Source organism: Medicago sativa, chromosome 1 (assembly GCF_051527215.1).
Source record: "Medicago sativa cultivar Bolivia chromosome 1, Bolivia_mono, whole genome shotgun sequence".
NCBI classification, from domain to species: Eukaryota; Viridiplantae; Streptophyta; class Magnoliopsida; order Fabales; family Fabaceae; genus Medicago; species Medicago sativa.
Window position 1 is genome coordinate 77,255,856 of NC_140749.1, and position 22,869 is coordinate 77,278,724.

At 32.4% G+C, this 22,869-nt stretch overlaps 1 protein-coding gene and 1 pseudogene across 2 annotated transcripts; both read right to left on the bottom strand.

Annotated features, from left to right (window-relative positions):
- Positions 1 to 2,427: 2,427 nt before the first annotated feature.
- LOC146957636 (nuclear transcription factor Y subunit B-4 pseudogene) lies at positions 2,428 to 3,336 on the bottom strand (annotated as a pseudogene). Its single transcript, XR_015023568.1, has one exon. The product of XR_015023568.1 is annotated as a nuclear transcription factor Y subunit B-4 pseudogene (transcript).
- Positions 3,337 to 13,357: 10,021 nt separating this feature from the next.
- On the bottom strand, positions 13,358 to 20,459 carry LOC146957637 (Cation efflux family protein). Its single transcript, XM_085737807.1, has 12 exons — positions 19,942 to 20,459; positions 19,779 to 19,848; positions 18,884 to 18,981; positions 18,609 to 18,757; positions 18,037 to 18,152; positions 16,116 to 16,212; positions 15,626 to 15,710; positions 15,340 to 15,402; positions 15,097 to 15,202; positions 14,446 to 14,591; positions 13,922 to 14,010; positions 13,358 to 13,837 (listed from the first exon to the last, which is right to left on the bottom strand). The coding sequence occupies exons 1-12, from the start codon at positions 20,290 to 20,292 to the stop codon at positions 13,717 to 13,719; spliced, it is 1,491 nt and encodes a 496-aa protein (XP_085593933.1). The 5' UTR covers positions 20,293 to 20,459; the 3' UTR covers positions 13,358 to 13,716.
- Positions 20,460 to 22,869: the final 2,410 nt, after the last annotated feature.

Here is a 22,869-nt window from a genome sequence, read left to right on the forward strand (position 1 = left end):
TTTTATCTCCAAATTGCTACTTGTGAGAAAGGTCGCATCTGAGTTGAAAGAAATTGTATATTTTATTTGTGTTTTTCTTCTTGTTAAAGTTACACTCACTCGATCACCATAGCCTAAGCCTAAAAACACTTCCCTTTTTTATACTTGTTTTTAATAAAGTTATTTGTACACATAAATAAATTAAAGGAAATGTTAACTGGTGTTCTTTAGGACACTAGTTAAGAAATCAATTACAATAATATTACACTGAAAGTTGTGCAGTCAATTCTATAACAGTTTAAGAAGTACAATAATATCATTTTAAACTTAAAACTTTCTTTTAATTTCCTTAATCAGTGTGTCCCGGAATATAGGTCAGCATGTGCATGACCCATAAATAAAATAACAATATAATGTCTAAATCTCTTGCGATGCTAATCCACCCCATATTCGTCTCAAACCTCTATTGGTAAACGCAATCATAGAACATGGCGGAAAGAGTACTCTTTGAATTTTGAAGTATGTCCTCATTTCGGTGAATTTTCGGAGTCCATCTCAATTAAAATTTTATGCTATAAATAATGTAGATAAAAAAGTTCATAAGTGAGAAATGAATAGAGAAAAATTATAAGTGTGTCTATTATAAATAATGTAGATAAAAAAGTTCATAAGTGAGAAATGAATAGAGAAAAATTATAAGTGTGTGTAGACACACACATTACATATATAGTCTATTATTAAAGAAGATTACCCAATGATATCAGTTGCTCAAACACACAAGTAAAGCCTAATTAACCGAAAAATGTTATTTTATAATACAGTTACGATTTAGTTAGTGCATTCGACAATAGATTATAACAATTAGCTAGAAAATAGGTACATATTAACAAGACACAAATCATAAAAAACGGGTGACGTAATTTGTTGACAATGATCAGCTGTTGCATTTGACTCTCCAGCTCTCTATAGTTCAGTCACAAGCATAGGCGATATGGTGAGTGCCTACAATGAACACAGTGCCTTAATGATCAAGGGACATAAATTTCCAACTTTGAAGCCATGATGATGGGGGGAGAGAACAAAGGATGCAACATTTGCTACCACATTAGAAAAACACAATGCGACTAAGTTTAAGCACATTATAATAGATTAATGTACCAGTTTCAAATTTCAATACACCAAGTGGGACATCCTTCTCTCCCTACAAATAAACCAACCTGAAGTTGTGTGTGTGTATATATAAATATATGAGCGAAAATATCCACATAGTCTATGCTCCACTGGAAAACAAAATTAGGTTTCGTTTACTTATTGAAAACATTTTAGTTTTTTTTTATTATAAAATTTATGTGATCGGGAATATGGTACATGGATTCAGGGGTTTGCTGGAAATATTGGTTTCTCCAACATCCTTCATGCAGAATTATTGGGTGTGTATTACGGTTTGGTCATGGCTTGGGAGGTTGGTTGTTCGGAATTGTGGTGCTATTCCGACTCAAAACTAGCAATAAAGTTAATTTCTAAACCAGTTAACACTTGGCATCATTATGCAGCTACCTCCATAATATTCAGGAGTTTTTAGCTAGGGACTGGCAAGTCCATTTATTGCATACTCTTCAGGAGGGCAACGCGTGTGCTGACTACCTTGCTAAGATGGGAGCTCGCAATCTCGAGACTTTCCACCAGTTGGAATTAGTCTCCTCCTACTAGCTGACGCTAGTGGGGTTTCTTTTACTAGATAATTCTTTGTTTGTTTTCTTTTTTTCTTTCTTTCTCTCCATGTACCAAAAAAAAACTAGGAAGAATGAATTTTCAAAAATAATGAAAACAATATTTTGGCATTTTGAAAATGGTAGATCTGTTTTAAAATATTGTAAAAGAAAATGATGAAAAAATATCGTTCAAAATAAAAAGAGGAAACTTGAGAATTAAACATGCCCTAACTATGTTTCTCAACAATCATATACTCCAAACCACGGATTAGGATCCCATCAAGTGTAAAAAACATGAAGAGATGATGTGGGAATATAGCCCATTGAAATACAAAGAGGGGATAATATTAAAATTTGAAAGAAAAAAAAAAGACAAAAAGGAGAAAACATGGGTGAACGACTAAGATGTGAAGTTTGAAAAAAAAAATGTGAAGGAAAAAAATGAGAGGATCCAATTCTCCCCAAACCACACTCTGTCAAATTTAAGCTCTAACCTTTTTTTCACTTCCTTAAATCACCAAAATTCAAACCGCTAATTCGATGGTACTAAAATTCAATCATTAATAAGAGCAATCTTTAAACAAATTTTACTTATCTTTTGTTTGATGTCTGAAAAATCCAAATCCAGAAACCCTCTTAAATTTAGACCTTCAAATTCTCAATTTATACAAGTCATGTGATGCATTCATGAAAATGATGAAAGCTTATTATTTTTTTTTTGAAAGAAGATGAAAGCTTATTATTGAACACCCAAAAATTAGCTATAAATAACTCCTAATATGCTAGCTTCTCAAGCTACTATACATGTTGCATCTATTATCAAACCCAATTATTTAGAACCTGAACAAAAGATCAACACTAAATTAAATTAAAACACATAACATGGGTATACATATATTCCTCACATCTCATAAGGATATATAGATCACTCAACCCAAAAAGAAAAAAAAAAAAAAAATATTAGGATAGATCTCAAAAGTTAGAAGAAAACTATGAAAATCAACAACTAGTAGCTAGGTAGATTCAAAATCCCCTTGACTGAAGGTCACTGTTCCTATTATTGAACATAGAAGAGGAAGCAACATTCACTTTCCTTGGAGTTTGTGACTTACCATCTTCATAATCATATGTTTCATTAATATTGTTTTCAATTTCATCACTGTTGTTGTTGTTGATGTTGTTACCCTTATTTTGGTTCCCTCTTTCCGCATCCAATTCCCTATACTTATACAAATACCTTTTGAGTGGCTCAGCGTAATCATCAAACCCTAGTGTCCCCAAAGCCCAACAAACATCATCACCATTCACTGTCTTGCGCTTCTCCTTGTGACACTTGTCAGATGCTTCACCAGTTACAAAACTAACAAACTCTGAGACACACTCTTGCATGGTTTCTTTAGCATCTTTAGAGATTTTTGCATTTGGTGGCAAGATTTGTTTCATGATCCGACCAACATTAGCTATTGGAAGCAAACGATCTTGCTCTTTGATTACTTCATGATCTTGCTCATGAGATGTGAGATTTGTGTTGTACTTAAAGACTTCTCTATCTGAGACTAGTTTCCCTTTGTTGTTATCACCCATGTTTTAGGGAAAAAAATAAGGGTTAACTACTTTAAACCTCTTAAACACAGACACGTTGCTCTCACCTGTGGTCAAGTAGCCTATTTATATTAGATTTGGATGTAATCTATATATTTTTATATTGCGACTAAACACACTACTCTTAGATTTGGAGAATCACCACTAACTATAACTAGCATTAAAACAATGGAAATGGAAATGTTAACTTGTGTTCTTAGGGCATAAGTTAGGAAATCAAATGAAGAAGTGATATTTTGAAAATTATGCATTCAATGTCTTAAAAATTTAAAAAGTTATATTTTCAATATAAAAATTATTTTTTAGTTCTATTTTAAGCTCCTTAACTTGTGCCGTAATGGCACAGGTTAGCATGACCCTGAAAACAAACCCTAATATTTCTGTCTCTCTGGTTTTTATTGATAATAAAAATAGAAAAAATTGTACCTTATAATTTAAAATTAAAGTTTTTTTGATTTTATTTTTTTGAGGAGGAAGGCAAGTGAATAAAGTTTTTTAATTGTTAAGGAATGATAAAATTGTAAAAAAAATAATTAAGATGATAGAATTAGATAAAAAAAATGTTATATTAAAATTTGTTATCTTTTCATATAAATATATAGATATTTAAAAAAAATTGATTATATAATTAAATAAAGAAGAATTGAATTGTAAATAAATAATTTATATAAAGGATGAGATTTAAAAGAAAAAAGTCACACCAAATATTTGTATCTCATTTATATATATGTATAGATGTATAGGTTAATTGCCAATGAAGGTTGGCTCAGTTGGTATAAGAAGTTGATTCAACTGTAAGATCGTGAATTCAACTTCTGTTGTCAACGTGAAAACTTTTTTGTTTCACGTAAACTTTTTCTATCAACTGTAAGATCGTGAATTCAACTTCTGTTGTCAACGTGAAAACTTTTTTGTTTCAAGTAAACTTTTTTCTATCAAAAAAAAGTATAGATTAATGGGTTTAAATAAGGGTTTAGTTTGGTTTGTATTGATTTTGAGGTAAATAAAAATAAAAAATCATTAAAGATTAAATGTAGGTCAGTACAAGTTGTATCACTTCTAAAAGATTATATCCAATATTATTCGATAAAGTAAAATTTGGATTGGTTCATTTCATTCAGTTTTAAGGAACACATAATTACATATGGTTTTTATGTCAAATAACATACTATACACTAAATTCGGTCCAAAAAAAACATACAATACACTAAGTCCAAAAAAAACATACAATACACTAAATAACATCAATAAATATTTTTTTTCTTTTAAAAAGTTGGTGAAGGGAGAACTTTTTAGTAATTTAAGTGATACTAATGAATATTTTACAATCCTATCCAAGGAGATTTGGAGTTCTTCCGTTGATATTATAAGACCAAGTTCTCACTACAGAGCTGATACCTCTTGGACAAACTTTAACCTTTGTGTGATTTGCGGTTTTTATTTTAATCGATTTGGATATAAAAAGTCTAAGTTTGATTAATCACAGTCACATAATGTGTGTGTTTTGTAGATTATAGTGATGCCTTGTGTGTGTTTTGTGGTTCTCCGGTGGAGTCGGTTAGTCATTTATTTGTCATTTGTGAGTTTGTTACTCATCTATGGTATGGTATTTTTAATTATTAGGTGGGTGTTCGTGATACCTCTGAATTTGACTTGTCTTCTGCTTCCTTCTGGAAATTGGGTGTGGTGCTAGGTATAGGTTAGGTTTGACTTTGGTTTGTCATTCGGTTGTATGAGTCGTCTTTAAGAGTCGGAATGAATCTATCTTTTCTGAAAAGTCACTCACAATAGAGCAATTGGTGCACATGTAAAATTCTCCGGTGAAAATGATTTTTTCCAAGAAGAAATTTTGTCATTCCTATAACTTTTACTAGTGAAAAGTGAAACTTGTTCTTTGTCAGGGCAGCCATTGACTTAGACCACTTACAATGGGATATTGAATCCCAAATTCAACATATTGAAGCCATTGCACCAGCCTATTGAATATCAGTTGGAGGAAAGAGAGGATGAAAAAATTCAATATGCTGAATTCATGTCCGAACTGCCACGTGGCCGCGCAAGATTGGCCAGAAATGGCGCGTGTAAGCCACGCGCGGACAAGAGAGAGTGGGCAACAGTGTACGCGGAAAGAGAAAGGGAAGGGATAAAGATATTGCCACGTGGCTTGCTACGATTGGCTGCTTGGATTTTTATCTTCTTAATAATTTGGACTCAATTATTTCATTGCAAATAATTTTTTTTTTTTTACCAAAATTCGTGATTTTTTTTTCTCTATAAATAGAGACTTGGATCATTTCATTTGGACACAGAAAAAAAATCAAGTTTTTCACTCTCTTAATCTCATTATTAGTCTTTCTTTTAAAGTTTTAGTCTTTGATTAGTGAAATGGATCTCAATAACAATCAATTCAACACCCAAAATTCTTCTGATTACCCATTTAGCTACCAAAATCCCAACAATTATCAACACCCAAATCAATTTCTCAACCAACATCCTCAAAACCCAAATCAATTTCCCAACCAATATCCTCAAAACCCAAATCAATTTCTCAACCAAAATCCTCAAAACATATGCCTAATTTTGGTTTTGCCTCAAATTTCAATCACCCATCCTATGTTTCAAACAACTTTCGTCCATATTCTAGATCTATGATGGGATATCCATCTCAAACACCCCCATCCAAATGTTCATCACGAATTGCAAGCAGATCTCGTGAAGCACATATGGACAAAGTTTGGAATGTTTCGTGATTGAAGATGATTTGTATCAGACCAAATAAATTATTTGTGTTTTGTGTGCTTGTTTGTTGTCTTGCATTTTAAGCTATTTGTGTGTCGCGTGCTTAGTTTGTTGTATTGCATTTTAAGTTAAGAAAAAAAATTATTTAAATAAATATTGTTTTTAAAAAAAATTAATTGTTTTATTTTAATTTAATATAAATCGATAATTATAATTTTATGTAATTATAAAAACAAAAATTAAATAAGAATAAGAAATAAAAAGTGGTGGGGTAGGGTGTTGAATGTTTACCATTGGAGTGGTAAAAATTGAATGGGTGTTGAATTAAGAGAGAGAAAATGATGTGGAGTGTTGGGAATTGAAAAAGTGGGTGTTGAAGGGTATTGAATTTTTTTTCCCATTGTATATGGTCTTATGGGAGAGGCCAGACTAGTTTTCTCGAGCTTGGTTGTTCATGAGAGAGAAAGAGAGTTATCATAAAAGTTGTCATAAAATAATTGTACAAATATAATTTGTTTTAAATTATTTACAAACACACATAAATTAAAAAAAAAACATAAAGGAAAAGTATCAATTTTATTATTGTTGTTGTTGAAAATAATCAAATAATACGTATTTTTGTGTATATTATAAAGATGTACTATAACATAAAAATACTACAACTTACAAATGTGCTACAACTTAAAAATATTATAATTGTCCCTTCAAAAAAAAATATATATTATAATTGTACTATTTGATCTTTTAAACAACGGTCATGATTTCTTCATTTATATGTCTTATAAATAAACAACACCCTTCACTAGAGTAGAGCTTCTTTATAATGTCAAAATTCGTTAGAGTAGGGCTGAATTTTGTAGACAAATATATAGTAGAGTTTTTTTTTTCTTTTGACTAAAAATATATAGTAGAGTTGAATCCATATAATCGAATTATATGCTTATGCTTATCCTTATGCTTATGCAATATATTCCCATCTACAATGCGTAGTTATCTGCATTAATGACATGAGTTGAATCCATATATTCGAATTATATGCTTATGCTTATGCTTATGCAATATATTCCCATCTACAATGCGTAGTTATCTGCATTAATGACATGGCACCTTATGAATAGAGCCACACCTGTTTTATAAGGGACAGAGTGGCAGGCAATTTTCCTTTGTTGTTTTGAGTTAGGTTTGTATCTTCTGTGATGTGACATTATGACCTTATGTTATGTGTGTTGAATGTTGAATGTTGATTTAGGGGAAATAGTCACTTTAGTCCCTGAATGGGAAGCGATTCGTCAATTTAGTCCCTGAATGCAGAGAAACTTTAAAATAGTCCCTGAATGTAAACTCTGTTAGTCAATTTCGTCCCTGACGTTAAATAGGTCTGTTAACGATGACGTGGCTGATGTGGCAATATGATAACTGCCACGTAAGATTGGGGAATTAGTCACTTTAGTCCCTGAATCGGAAGAGATTCGTCACTTTAGTCCCTGAATGCAGATAAATTGCAAAATAGTCCCTGAATGTAGACTTTGTTAGTCAATTTAATCCCTGAATGCAAACTTCGTTAGTCAATTTAGTCCCTGAATGTAGACTCCGTTAGTCACTTTAGTCCCTGAAATTGATCATGTAGGGACTGTTTTACAATTTATCTGCATTCAGGGACTAAAGTGACGACTCTCTTCCGATTCAGGGACTAAAGTGACTAATTCCCCATTTTTTAGTATTGATCCTAAGATTGATAATGTATGCAACAATACTTGTGAGGGGTTTAACTCAAGTATTTTGAAATACCGAGCGAAACCGATTGTGACTTTATTATAGGAGATAAGGTCATACATAATGAGAACTATGACATCAAACCGATTGAAGTTGGCCAACATAAGTGGACCTCTATGTCCAATGCAACAATCTAAGTTGGAAAAGCTGAAGATTCAAAGCTACAAATGGGGAATTAGTCACTTTAGTCCCTGAATGGGAGAGGAATCGTCACTTTAGTCCATGAATGAAGAGTAATTGCAAAACAGTCACTGCATGGTCAATTTCAGGGACTAAAGTGACTAACAAAGTCTACATTCAGGGACTAAATTGACTAATGAAGTTTGCATTCAGGGACTAAATTGACTAACAAAGTCTACATTCAAGGACTATTTTGCAATTTATCTGCATTCAGGGACTAAAGTGACGAATATCTTCCGATTCAGGGACTAAAGTGACTATGTTTTGCCACGTGTTTACGTTTTGCCAAGTCACAATCTTACGTGGCAGTTATCATATTGCCACATCAGCCACCACGTCATCGTTAACAGACCTATTTAACGTCAGGGACGAAATTGACTAACAGAGTTTACATTCAGGGACTATTTTGAAGTTTCTCTGCATTCAGGGACTAAATTGACGAATCGCTTCCCATTCAGGGACTAAAGTGACTATTTCCCCGTTGATTTAAAAAGGCAAAATTACATAATTAGTCCCTTAACTTAATTTTAGGTAACACTTTCGTTCTTTATCTTTTTTTTGTCACGATTTCGTCCCTTATATTATAAAATAACAACATAGTTATCCTTTTTTATGGAAAAAAATAATCAAAAACTCAAAAAAAAAAATCATCAAACTCATGGACAAACGCAAATCTTCATCATACAAGTCTAGAAAATCAAATTTCGTTGAAAAAATCTCATAAAAAATGATAAGATATTGTCATTTTATAACATAAAGGACTAAATCGTGACAAATAAAAGATAAAGGATGAAAGTGTTACCTAAAATTAAGTTAAGGGACTAATTGCGTAATTTTGCCATCTAAAAATCTCAAACTCTCAAAGGGCTCGTGGAGCAATCAACTTCCCGATATCCTTAAGTAGTGGTCCCCTACCCTATCCTAACCTACCCTTCCCTTTCCTTTTAATAATTCTTAAACTAATGCTGTGTATAATTTCGAACTAAGTTAATGGTGAGTAAATTTGAATCTGAACTTGTGAACAATATGTGTGCACTTTGTTGTTTTGTTGTACACACGCAAACAAGATCTATAATATCTAAAAATAAAAATGCACCCAATATTAAGCATATAAGCTGAACTTGCTGGCGTCTGAGTATATGAGGATGTTTATATCAACCATCACCGTCTTTCCATCAAACACGGTTAAAAAAAGTGTTTATGAGGATGTTTATTGTCAAGTTGAAATATTGTCTAAAATAAAATCTTTCAAAAATAAGATTCACATGAGTATTATTCAATCTTTGTTTGAAACAAAAATCATTCGATCACTTGATTTATAATAATGTTAATGAAATATTTATCTCTAAAATTAAGATTAAATCGACAAACAATATACGGTATGTATAAGTACTGCAGTACGTAGTCACATTCATTACTGACATTAGCATATTATATTGAAATTAATTAGAATTTACCTTATAGACAGATCTCACGATTATTTTCTCCAGGAATTCATATAAGTTTACACGCTAAAAAAGCTTGATTTAGCATCAAGACTTCAAATAGTAAATAGAATATGAGAGTGAAACTGACAATAAAGTTTCTAAATTAGGGTATCAATAAGTTGTTTAGGTCAGCTGAGACCTCCTATAGGTTAGTTAGGCTCAAGATTTGACAGATAACCTTAAATATTGAAATTTTAGGAAGCTTCCCCAATACTACGGAAGAAAATGATAAAGGGAACAAATTTCATTTTATAGTTGAAAACCAAAGCCTAGTGCCTACGCATAAATTATTTGAATTTGGCTTCTCTAAATTAAACATAGCAATATTAATTGTCAATTAACAATTAAAGGAAAATATTGTAGGTAGTACATAGTAAGAAATCATAAGTTTGTTATAATAACTACCATTGATTTTTCCTTCAAAAGAAAACTACCATTGATTTTGTCACTTTAGATTTTACTCACTTTAGATGATTTTTAACCAGTCTATTTATATCGAGGATGCATAATTTTTGGGTCGCCTTTTTATTTTCAATTTTACTTTTTATATTTAAATTATGGGAAATGCTAACAAGTGCCCTTGTTAAGAAGCTTAAAAAAAATTGTATTGAGATTGATGCATTCAACACATTGAAACTTGAAAAGGTAATTTTTTTTTACATAAAACTTACCAATTATTTCTAATTTAGAATCCTTAACTAGTGTCTTAAGGGCATTTTGAAACTTGAAAAGGTAATTTTTTTTTACATAAAACTTACCAATTATTTCTAATTTAGAATCCTTAACTAGTGTCTTAAGGGCATTTGTTAGCAAGACCCTTAATTTATTACATGGAGCAGAATATACATATTATGAAGCAACACTTTTCATAGAGTATAAACATATTATGAAGCAGTATATACAATACTCTATTTATAGATTTGAATTTTCTACTGCCATGCATGCAGCTACAAATCTCGCCTGTCCGATCATTAATTAATAGCCAAGATCATTTAACATTCATTTACTGACTGTGTAATCTAAATCAGCTGGTCATAATCAAAATCGATATCGATTTCATACTTTTATCCCATAGCTTTTTTTTTTTTTTTTATGTGAAATATCCATTCATTAATTTTCTCTTTTTGCTCTCTAGAATTAAAAACTATCTTTTGACTTCCTGTATTTAAGAAATAATGTAAGATTCGCAGTTTATGTCAAACATTATACAATTAGCAATATATGTGGAACATTTGAACGGATGAATTAGTATGTGGAACACAATTTTGATAAAATTAAATAAAGTGAAAGCATATGTAGTTTGATTATCGATACATATATAAGTGTACTTATGATATTTAAAATTCTGTCACAAAGAAGTTTCATTGCTTGTGGAATATTACACCCCTATCTAGTACATTTACTATAATTATTATTAGGGCTAACACACAAAATATCCCTCTAACTGTGCGTGAAATCACTGTTGAGGAACATGGTTTGTCGTCCCGTTATTGGGCCTTGATATATATCTTTCAATTAACAATTGAAAAGTTGAGATTACGTGCAACGATGAAAGTTTATACTATTGAGAGATGGACAATTACGTAAAAAAACATCATTATGAGGTATGGCCCTCACTTGTTAGGATCTTCAAGAATTCAATTAATTATATCTTAGTTGTATATTGACAAGTTGAAGGTTCTGTTAGATATTTTGTCCAAAAAAAGAGTTCAAGGTTTTGTTGGTTCAACTAGGTATCTTATGTAGAACTCTTGTAGATATATATTAGCAATTTGTTCCTTTACTATATCTTTGATTTGGTAATAGCAAGAACTTTGTTGATGTAATTTTTCCTTCTAACCTTTATTTTAAGAATTTCGATGTTCTGATAGTAAATTGGTTGCGTTCATGCAATCACAGAGAATTAGGTCACCAACAAAGTATGTATATTTTCCTTAAAAAAAAAAAAACAAAGTATGTATATTTGTGTTGCTTATAAAAAAAATTAGGTCATCAATTTTATACTTCGCATATAACGTTTAAAATCTAAGAGACGATCTTGATCACATTATTGCATATATGGATCACTACACATCTGACAATTAAAATTACGTGACTATAATAAAAATAAAATTAGTAACAACAATTAGTGATGAGTGAAGTGGGATTTTACATTTTTCTTCTCTAACTTTCTCTTGCTAATATGTCAAAGCAAAAAAGAAAATATTTTCTTGTTAATTTAACTTATTCTAGCAAGAAACTCAAATATGGACATTTGTGAACAAAAAAACACAGGTTTCCCCATTTTTTTAAAAATAAAAATAAAAATAAAAATAAAGTTCTATGCCTATGGCCTGCAACTAAATACTAATTGTTAAATGGGCTAATAAGTAATTAAGGAAATAAAAAACAGGCCAATAATGAATGAGTTTGACTACGATTTGGTCGGGGATTCTTTGTCACAACTTGGGACAATAAACAAATATATAGACCTTGAAAGTGGGTGTAGGCACAGCATGAGTCATGCATGACGGGGAAATATAATTTTTGTTTAGGGTACAAGAACTTAGGACAGAGATTGAGACAAATACCCAAAAGGGTTATTAAAGATCTCTATGATGGACTTAAGGAATTCATACATTCCAACTTTAGGTTAGGATTCTTGGTCCTTGATAATAGACATCTAAATTACTAGTTCCCACTAAATTATAGTGGGCATATTTGCTAATCAGATCTTAATAAAGTTCTTTTTTATTCTGCCACAACGGCCAGTCCTTGCCGTTGAATGTGACAAGTTATTATCAATATTTTTTGGGGGGAATTTTTCTATCTTAGATTATAAAAAGTCATGTATTTTTTCGGACTGTATATTTTGTTTAGAAATGTACATTCAAATGCAATGAAAACTCTTGTATTCTTTTTGGATATGTAGAGCCAAAGCCCAAATTGGACGTGGAGAAAGCTTCTCCTATATTTTATTAAAAATATAATATATGGTCAAAAAAACATAATTTACAACAGTTTAATTTACAACAGCTAAAAAGAATTGTTTAAAAGTTTGACTTTTTTATTGGCTAGTGGGCAAGACCACACGGGTGGAGGTGGAGTGTATGTCAATTCAAGGGTAAGGTCAAGAGGGCAGGTCAAGACAATTGCCTTAAGACTCAAAAAATATTATCAAAAAATTTACTTGATAAAAAAGTCTCATATTTTACTATTGATGCAATGTTGCTTGATAAAAATGTCTCATATTATACTAAAATAAATAAAATATTTTTTTTATTTAATAAAAAATATATTAATATGAGCTTTAAAAGAACCTCATCGTAGAATTTGCTTTAGGCTTCAATATGTGTTTAGCTGACTTTAAAAGAACCTCATCGTAGAATTTGCATTATACTTCTTGTTATTAATATAATGCACAACATGAACTATTTTAAAATTTTGATACATTGAAGGATTATTGTGACTACTCATTACACATTCAAAAACCAAAGTGACTATTATCCCTTTAAAATATATTTCTCAGATTGTCTATACTATAGACCCTATAGTTCATAAAATGTGGTGCTTCAATAAGTCTGTCTTTTTGGATCCCTTTTATTTTTAACAAATCTGTTTGGATCCTTCTTAATAGGTACAAAAAAAAAATTATTATTTTTAATAGAATATTATGGCGTCATTTGATTCATGTAGTCGATTCCACTTAGTGGAATAAGGTTTAGTTGTTGTATTTTTTTTTTTAAGGGAGTTGTTGTTGTATGTTATGAACCAAAAAAGAATTATCCTAACATGGGAATGAATAGGAAGCAAAATTATCTAATGCTAATCAACGTGACAGGGGAAACATGTTTGGGTTCGATGAAACTTTTAACTAGAAAGTTGCAAACAAAGACATAATAAATATGCTGTTATAAAGGATCAATTTCCAGAACTTCATTATTTGACCATATATTCAGTAATTTCAGAGTTCCAAGGGAACTAAGCTGAGTACTCTACTGTCTGTTATAGTAAATAATTGTCATGACATACAAACAAAACACGTCCAATGGGCGCAAATAAATTATTTAAAGTTTTTAACAGTTCTCGTGGACCTATCGCCTCTATTGAACTCTAAGATGCTGAAGTGATTGGTATTGAATTGTATCAGACCAGGTATGAGTTGTAGCAGAGCAATGTTGCTACATTAATCAATATAACTTCAACCATACAAAAAGAATGTAAAGAGCTGAAAGAATATCTGCTTTCCAACTTGTTGGATGGCTCTAATCGTGACTAGTATATGGAAATGGTCGTCCCAAACGTAGCTGGATACCAACATGAATTATATTTGAAGTTGCCTTCAAAATCTCTCTTTCAGCTTTCTCTGCCATCTCCATTGCATGTCTGTCGGTAAATAAACATGCTGCAAATGAGAGACTGGCCCATTTCAAAAGTAACTCACTAAGGCTAGACAAATTATTTCTTTACCGAATTGGGATATCAGGAGGCATGGAGACCTCAATTTGAAGAACAATCTTGCTTTGAAACATGTGACGTGTTATGCGCTCAACTGACATCTGAAAACCAGCTAAAGACAATTAAAAATTTGTAATACAAATAATTGAAAACGAACTTTAAAATACAAATATACTTCCACTGACAACGGAATCCTCTTGCTTTCAGCTACCTTCAGTCAGCATTTAAATAGGGCGGAATATAGGAGTGGACCACCAATAGCGGTGGTCCGTTCCTTTAAACAGATAAACTCTCTGATACCGATAAGGCCCAAAATTTTATGGCTTGAACTAGAATAATTCCAAGATAGTTTGTTCACTTCTAACCAATACTTACAACAAACAAACCGCCACTAGATGAAAGTCTAAAAATTGTGACTGATTTAATTCAAATTGAGCATGTCATATTCCAGTAGTCCACCTATCATGCCCACACACATCAAATTCCAAACTTAAGATTATTTTGACAATCTTTTGGTTCTCACATAAATACGTTACCTGCGGAAAGTTAGCTGAGATGGTATCAGAAACAATTCCTTCAATATTACTATCTCCAGCTGGAGCTATGCTATTCTGGTCCATATCTCCACTCCAACTATCTTCTTGATCTTCTGTGCTGGGAGATACATGTGACATAGCAGGATCTACAAGAGAAATAAGACTTATCAATAGCGAAAAAGTTAAAGGGTACACACAAGCTATCAGAGCTCGTGACATTTTTGGGAAAGTCTCATCATTATATGATCATTAGAAACAAGTGAGTGAATATTTGATGTCATAAAGGATGCAAAATTTTAAAGTAAAAGGAGTGTGACTATAATTAATTGTACATCTATGCAATACGCTACCTCTAGTCTGTGCTATTCTGTGACATAAGATAGACAGAGAGACTGACCTAAATGGAAACAGATTTAAATCTTCCTTTTGACACTCATAACAGGCTTAGCATTTTCTCTACATAAGCAGTGGTTCAAAAGTTATTTAAAAATAACTCACTAGCATGGACAATATAAATTCAAAAGACTCAGTTATATACTAGAGACATAAATTTTCAGGAACGTCCATCCTATATTGGGGGTGGGGACTGATAACAAATAACTAAGATTCTGTTTCAATCAGATACGAAACTTATGAAACCATCCAACAGACCTATGTGTATAAACATTTCAGTCACAGTAGGGTGGGACTTGCGAATTTGACGCCGGACATTTTCACCAATGTCATGTGCAGAACTAACACTAGAAAAGGGATCAACCTGCAAGGAAAAACTAACAAGTAAATGCCTATCCAAAAAAAAAAAAATGACAAGTAAATCCTGGAGACTTAGTCAAATCATGAGTTCATGACGCATTCTGCATGTAGCAAAACGCATATGAGCTTCAGGAGAACCACCTCAATATTTACATCGAGATACAGAGTTGAACCAGCTCTCCTTCCTCTTAAACGATGGCATCCCTGCATACAAATATTTATAAAATGAATTGATAATAATATAAACTAAGTTCATATAGTCATATGCAAAACATAAGTAATTAGCATCTGGTTAAAGTGCATGCCAAAAATTGGAAGCATGAATTGACACATTTTTCAAGTAAAGGGGTGACATTAGAAAAAGAAGCCACATGTGAAGTCCAAGAATAACAAAATAGTGCTTTAAAATTAATATGCAGACAAATACCTCGACACCATCAACTTGCAATATTGTTTGTTTAATAGGATCCAAATGTTGTGACGGGATTGCAGCATCCACCAGCTCCAAGATACTGGTAGTTGATACAAAAACAAGCTAATTAGAAATCCGGATATAGTCAAAATAGCCGATAGATACTTCTGGATGTGAATAAACATTTTAAGTCACATTCCCCCAATACATATTCTCTACTATCCCATATTCAATATATTAATGTATTTACGCTTTCATTTACAAGATAAGCATAACCTAATGTATACGCTGTATAGGTTCTCCAGCACATTTCTGTATCCAGAACACGTGTGTTCAATATTCTGTTCTATCCTCGTACGAGTGTCACACCAAGTGGCAAGTTCCTATAAGTTTAACTTAGGTTCCAGAATGTGGTTGACATGGAAACGCCCTTTACGAAATATTGTGGCAAGTTGCAAGCAATAATGATAAACTGAAGAGAAACGGGTGACACAAAATTAGGTACCTTTGGTAACCAGCCTCAGCTCCTGCTTTTAAAATCATGACCGAGACAAGAAGTCCAGCAAGGGGATCTAAAAACTTCACTCCAAGAATAGAACCTCCTAACATGGATAGGAACATCTACGAGTCAAGTGAATGCTAGCAAGACGCAAATCATAAATGGGTCAATTACCCAGAAACAAGACTTGTGCAGTGCAAAATGTACACACATATTTTGAGGCACAGATAGCATCTTAAAGCTTGCAGTCATTATTGAAGAACAAAAAATAGTACACCTTTTAATCCCTAAAAGAAACATTTGTTATCAATTAAGTCCCTATGAAATTAATTTTATTTATATAGTCGCTTAACCTTCAAAACCGTAATAATCAATGTTTTTTTTTTTTGAACAAGCCATGATAATCAATGTTATCAAAGGCGGACCGCGGTTAGCCAAAAATCCAGCATATATATATATATATATATATATATATATATATATATTAAACATGGTTTGAAGCCTATGGTGGAAACATGGCAACTATAATAAATGTTGCCGCCTATAGTTGGAGGACACAAAATCCTTCATGCCATAACGCTATGGAGGAAATTTTGACAACACTGTTAATTACTTTGTCCCTCCATCCATTTCAGCATAACGCTTTTAGCACAGTTGGCGTTCCAGATTCAAATACCAGCCAATAATATTCAAGTATTATGAAAACATTGATAAACTGAAATGGATAGAGAAACTAAAATACAAAGGATTTGAAAATTGACAGATCAAATTTATAAAATCAAAAGGACTAAATTGATATTGGATGTATCTTCCAGGGACTAAAATTGAGTTTTAAATATGGTGAAATTTTTTAGCACAGTTGGCGTTCCAGATTCAAATACTAGCCAATAATATTCAAGTATTATGGAAACATTGATAAACTGAAATGGATAGAGAAACTAAAATACAGGGGATTTGAAAATTGACAGATCAAATTTATAAAATCAAAAGGACTAAATTGATATTGGATGTATCTTCCAGGGACTAAAATTGAGTTTTAAATATATGGTGAAATTTTTTAGCACAGTTGGCGTTCCAGATTCAAATACCAGCCAATAATATTCAAGTATTATGGAAACATTGATAAACTGAAATGGATAGAGAAACTAAAATACAGGGGATTTGAAAATTGACAGATCAAATTTATAAAATCAAAAGGACTAAATTGATATTGGATGTATCTTCCAGAGACTAAAATTGAGTTTTAAATATGGTGAAATTTTTAACAATGAAGATACTTTGATAATCTTGTGGAAAAGGACAAACTCAAAATGAGTAAATTAAATAACTAAAACATTAATGATTTGATTTTAGACAGCAAGCAGATCATTTGATCTATGTTAATTTTTTAAAGTATCTTCCAATCTTACACAAAAACTGTAGCATCTGTTTAATCAACTAAATCAAATGTGTTAACTATTTGACTATATGGAAGAAAAAAAACTAGAGCTCAGAGCCACTGTAATCATGCTTGTCAGTTAAGGAAGCAGCAAGTCAACAACAACACGTAATAGTAATTGTGATATTAGTAACAACTTCAGTATCAAAAAATACATTGGTAGTGTACCAATAGACCGATGAACAAAAACAACACATAGTTCATCAATCTAGACACGCAATAGAGTTGGTCAGATATCAATTATACCATTGGTGTTAAGATGTACAGATACTCATCTTCTGTTTAAAAAAAAAAAAAACATGAAAAAATTAACAGCTCGTGTGATTTGAATTGATCGTTGTTCATAACCTAGAAACACCCCTATTAATGCCCTGTCAGCAAGTAAACCTGATTGGTGAAACAACTTGTACTAGAAGCCAGTATCATAGCAATAGCATAGTATACTGAATACACTGGCCTAGAGACCTTTCAAATATTCAAATTCCTTACCAACTCCAACAAGAGCAACAACTGATGAAATTGCATCTGCACGATGATGCCATGCATTTGCTTTCATCAACCCACTGCCTTGCCTTTCACCAGCTTGTTTTGTTATCCAGTAAAGTCTGCATGTTTAGAAAGAAAATATAAATATTGATGTCCTGGAGAAGAAACAATAATAAAACACAAAATCTGGTATTCAGCATAGAGGTCAAAAAGACAGGATGAAGGATTGGAAGCCAAAGAGCCAAGGCCATGGCGACACATTCCCTGGAAAGTTAAGTGTTTGGGCTAACATAACTACAAACACGGCTTAGTAAAAAAATTCAGGGATTTATTTAATTAAACTTTATTGTCTATAGTCTTCAGATTTTTAATTTGGTGATTGTCCTTTTGTATCTATAGTCTACTTCTATTCATTTGTATCTTATGCTCAAGTTGGAAAGAATCAAATACCACCTAGTTAGAGTTCAGTAAAACTCAGCATGCATAGAATAGTAGCATAGGTTGATAGAATAAACGTCAGAGAATACTAGGACAACTTCACCCTGTCTTATTACAATACTCAGTAATGGCATTACCCTTCTTTAACACCTATTGACACAAGAGTCATATTCAAGGCAAGTATAGGATGATCCATGTCAATTCCATGGTGGTGTCCGCCTTGTCCGTGGCTATGCACATGTGCCATTGCTTGGTTAACCATTTCAGGGCCAGCTGAGGAAAATCCCTGCATGTGTATATCAGCATTATTTCATACCTTGTCTAACAAAATGCTCGAATGAATTTTTTAAAAATTTCATTTTTCATGGGAACGGGTGAAATGACAAAGATATTGAAGTTTGAATTTACATACCATCAAAATATCTACAGCATGCCATGCAATGCCACCCCCGGTAGCCAAAAGCATACAAGAGATTCCAAGAGCTCCTAAAGTCTCAAATTTACCATGTCCTGAGATACAATGAAAGAGAAATATAATCATAAAAGACAGAAACCTTTTAAAGACATGCAGACCGTATTTGACAAATCACATGAATGGTAAGAATTATACTAAAGCGTAAAACGGTAAAAGGGCAGCCTGATGCACTAAAGTCCGGGAAGAGATTCCACCATTTGGTGTATTGTACACAGCCTTACCCTGTTTTTTACACAGGAGGCTGTTTCCATGACTTCAACCCATGACCTTTCCGTCACGTGACAAAGATCATTATACATAAACAAATGTTCTGTTTGGAATGACTTATTTGAGTTTATTTGTTGACATTATTATAATTTATGCTAGGTACATAGACAAAATCTTTGAGCTCTATTCTCAACTTCTTAGTATTGATTTTCTGATGTTTACACAGAGTGCAATAGTCTATTTATAGACTGCTCTAGACTCCTAAGAGTGTCTTGGTGGATGGCTAACCTCACTGATAACTACACCGCGAGCTTATAGAAACAATTTATGCCCTACTCATAAGTTGTTACTGCTTATTTCTATAAAATCTCTAGGATAGTATTATGAAAACAACTTATAGCCTATACAATTTGACTTTATTTTATATTTTGTTGTAGAAATAAGTTATACATTTGTGCTTATCAGCATCCAATTAAATTGTTTATCCAAACATAAACTTAAACTCCTAGCTTGACATGTAATGATGAATGAATTGTTAGCATACATAATATCATATAATAAAACAGTAACTTAGTGCTTATTATAAGAGATTAAAGAAGTAACGTGTAGATACAAATCAAGTGACCATATGGGTGTTCTTTATCTCTTGGAGCCTTTGCAACTTTAAAAGACAACAAAGCTATGCCACTAAGAACCTGCAACACAAAACAAAACAATGAAAATTACTTCCACTAAAAACTACAATCAATAAGAGACAGTGAGTGTTGTACAATTGTGTTACCACATACCACATCGGATATGGAATGGGCAGCATCGGCGATAATCGCGGTACTACCGGAAAGGTAACCGGTAAATGCTTTTCCGGTGGCTAAAGCAATATCGGCGGCGAGACCGAGCTTGAAAATATTCTCTCCTTCTTTAAGATGCTTTGGGGGATGATGATGATGATCATGATCGTGAGAATGACCGAAATGCCATCGGTGAGGAATTTTGAATGCTGGGTTTTGGGGGGAAATGAAAGAAGCTTCTGATTGAAAGAAACACGGTGGCTCCGGCGGTGGAAGGAGGTGTTTTGAAGAGGAAAGGCGTGTGATGCATGTTCGGTAAATGGGATTCAGATTGTTGAATCTAAATCCCATCGTCTTTCTTCTTCTTCTTCTTCTTCTTCTTCAAATTGTTGTCTAGGGTTTCGTGGGTTTTGATTTGTTGAAATTGAAACTGAAACTACGCTGAATCGTATCAGATTCGAAAGTTTGCTACCTGAACGCGTTGTTGCCATGCTCGTGTAAAGGGAACTGTGTGGAACACGACATGTGTCATGCCTTCACAAAATAAAAATAAAAAAACACTACACATGCATTTGCAAAAACAAAAAAAATTACACGTGCAAATTGTACATTGAACAAATAAGATAGTGTTGTATCATTGTTTACGATAATGTTTGATAAGTGTGTTTTCGAGAGTTTGAATGAGTTAAGTTTAATTTGAATTGGATTTAGATTTTTAGGTTGAAATTTGCTAAGAAAAATGATAAGTTTAATTTCTTGTCAAACTAAATAACTTAATTGAAATGACGATTAAATGTATAAACCTTGAATGTGAAAAGGCTTGAATTTAAAAGACCGGGAAAAAAGGGTAAATGACTTGAAAGTTAAGTCGTTTGATAGAAATGACTTAAAAATAAACTTTGCGAGAAAGTAAATGAAAAGATAATACTCTAAATTGAAAAATAGAGTACATTGAATTGAAGTTACAAGAATTTTAAAGAAATTCAAAAGACAGCGGAAGTTATGCATAAAGTTTTAAAAAACTGGAGTTTGATTTTTATTAGGGTTAGATTCAAAATTTAAGTAGTTGATCATTTGTTCTTTGTGATAACTCTTATTTATAGAGAAAGGAAACCGAGTAGTTGCCACTTTAGTGACATACCAAAGTCATGTTAGTTACCTTGTTGAGCTATTATCAACTGATCGTGCATTATGAGTCCATACATGCTTCACCTTTTCTCTTCGTCGACTGGTATTCTATTGAGTTGAGATTTTGATATTCTAAATGGTCATATTTTGTCAACCTTATTCTTTGTCGATCCATCATTTGTTGTCAAAACCTTTTGTGTTTTTTCATAATATGTTGACCTACAGTCCTCCTCGACGAAAAAAAACGCCAATAATTGATGCCCCTCGAGTTTCGGTAATTTGACAAATGACCAAAACTTGTGTTGCTTGACAGCTTGGCACGTTTAAAGGTTACATGTCTAGTGTGAACTAATGTGTTTTTTCTTGCATATATCACACATCATGAGTCTAATCAAGAGTTGTGTCTTTTAAATTTTGCGTTTGAGAAGGGTGATGAGTACTTTACACCCTTTCAAGTGGTGTGTTATAAAAGGTCAGTTCATGAACCCATATTTCTCTACGCCTTTTATTTATGTAATTTGAGCCTAAACCTTATGTAATATGCCTTTAAATTCTCAGGGTTTTTCTCTTGCAACATTCATCAATGTCTTCTTACAAAACTTTCAAATATTCTTCTTCGTCAAGCACAACGACATACACTAACGATATGCCTTATAGTGCCAATTTATGGGCTCGGGTAATGATTCTTACGCCTCTTGATTTTTATCAACTAAACTTATTTTAAGAATTTCGTCCTCACAAGCCATGTGCTTAGGAAGATCTATACAATCATTTTTTTTTTTTATGATATCAGCTTATGTTGTATGGTTCAGCATCCAACCCAAACTGATACCGCCATAGACTTTTAGTTTCTTCTGATCCACTCTTCTACTATATCCGCTCACTATGATTATAATCCACAAAATTGAATCGCTCACCGGCACATAACCTCGCATATAACACCTTGTTAAACCCTCTCTAACTAAAAAAGTCTATCTCATTCACACAAACACCCAGTCTAGCCTTAAGTATGGGTGTTCATGGGTTGGGTCAACCCATAAAACCCGGTCAAACCCACCCAAAAAACCCAAATAAAAAATGGGTATGGTTTCTAAAAAATGGAAAACCCGTAAAAATAAATGGGTTTCGGGTAAAACCAGACCCAAACCCAAAAAACCCACTTACCCAATAATGTTAATATTTTTTATCTTTATTTTCAAAGGGTAGAAGAAAGTTATATTTCCAAAACATACACATTGTACTCTATATATTGAAAATCAAAACATACTAGAGTTACAAATTAATATGTTGCACTTTTTGGTTATTTTGATACTAATGCAATTTTATGTCATGCAACTCTAGTTTGTTGCAAGTATTTTATGATGGAGTTTATTATTTGATATTCTATGATGCATAAAATTATAGTAAAATAAGTTAAACATTTTTTTTAAGAAAATTAAAATGTAAAGTACTATTTTTAAAACAAAATTACGAGGACTTGTCAATTAGTCTTTAATATTAAAAAAATAGAAAAATAAGTTGGGTAACCCATTACCCAATCCAACCCAACCCAAAAATTAGTGGGTTTGCACAAACCCACCCAATAGTATAACGGGTGGTTATTTTACCTCACCCAAACCGGAATACCCTATTTGATTTGGTTTTGGGTTTGACCAAACCCAACCCAAACCCACCCACGAACACCCCTAGCCTTAAGAACAACATAATGATGTCTTTAATATTTTATGGTGGAACAATTATCTTTGTAATATGTTCGCAATTGACAAGTATTATTACATTGTGCTATGAGTATAACAAAAA

Bases quoted from the DNA above. Each gene is read 5' to 3' on its own strand.
- LOC146957637 (XM_085737807.1), bottom strand. From the start codon at position 20,292: ATGGGATTTAGATTCAACAATCTGAATCCCATTTACCGAACATGCATC. The intron at 15,403-15,625 runs GTATTTGTCTGC...ATTTGTATGCAG, and splicing joins TGCAAGTTGATGGTGTCGAG to GGATGCCATCGTTTAAGAGG. The intron at 15,203-15,339 runs GTGGTTCTCCTG...TTTTCCTTGCAG, and splicing joins ATCTCGATGTAAATATTGAG to GTTGATCCCTTTTCTAGTGT.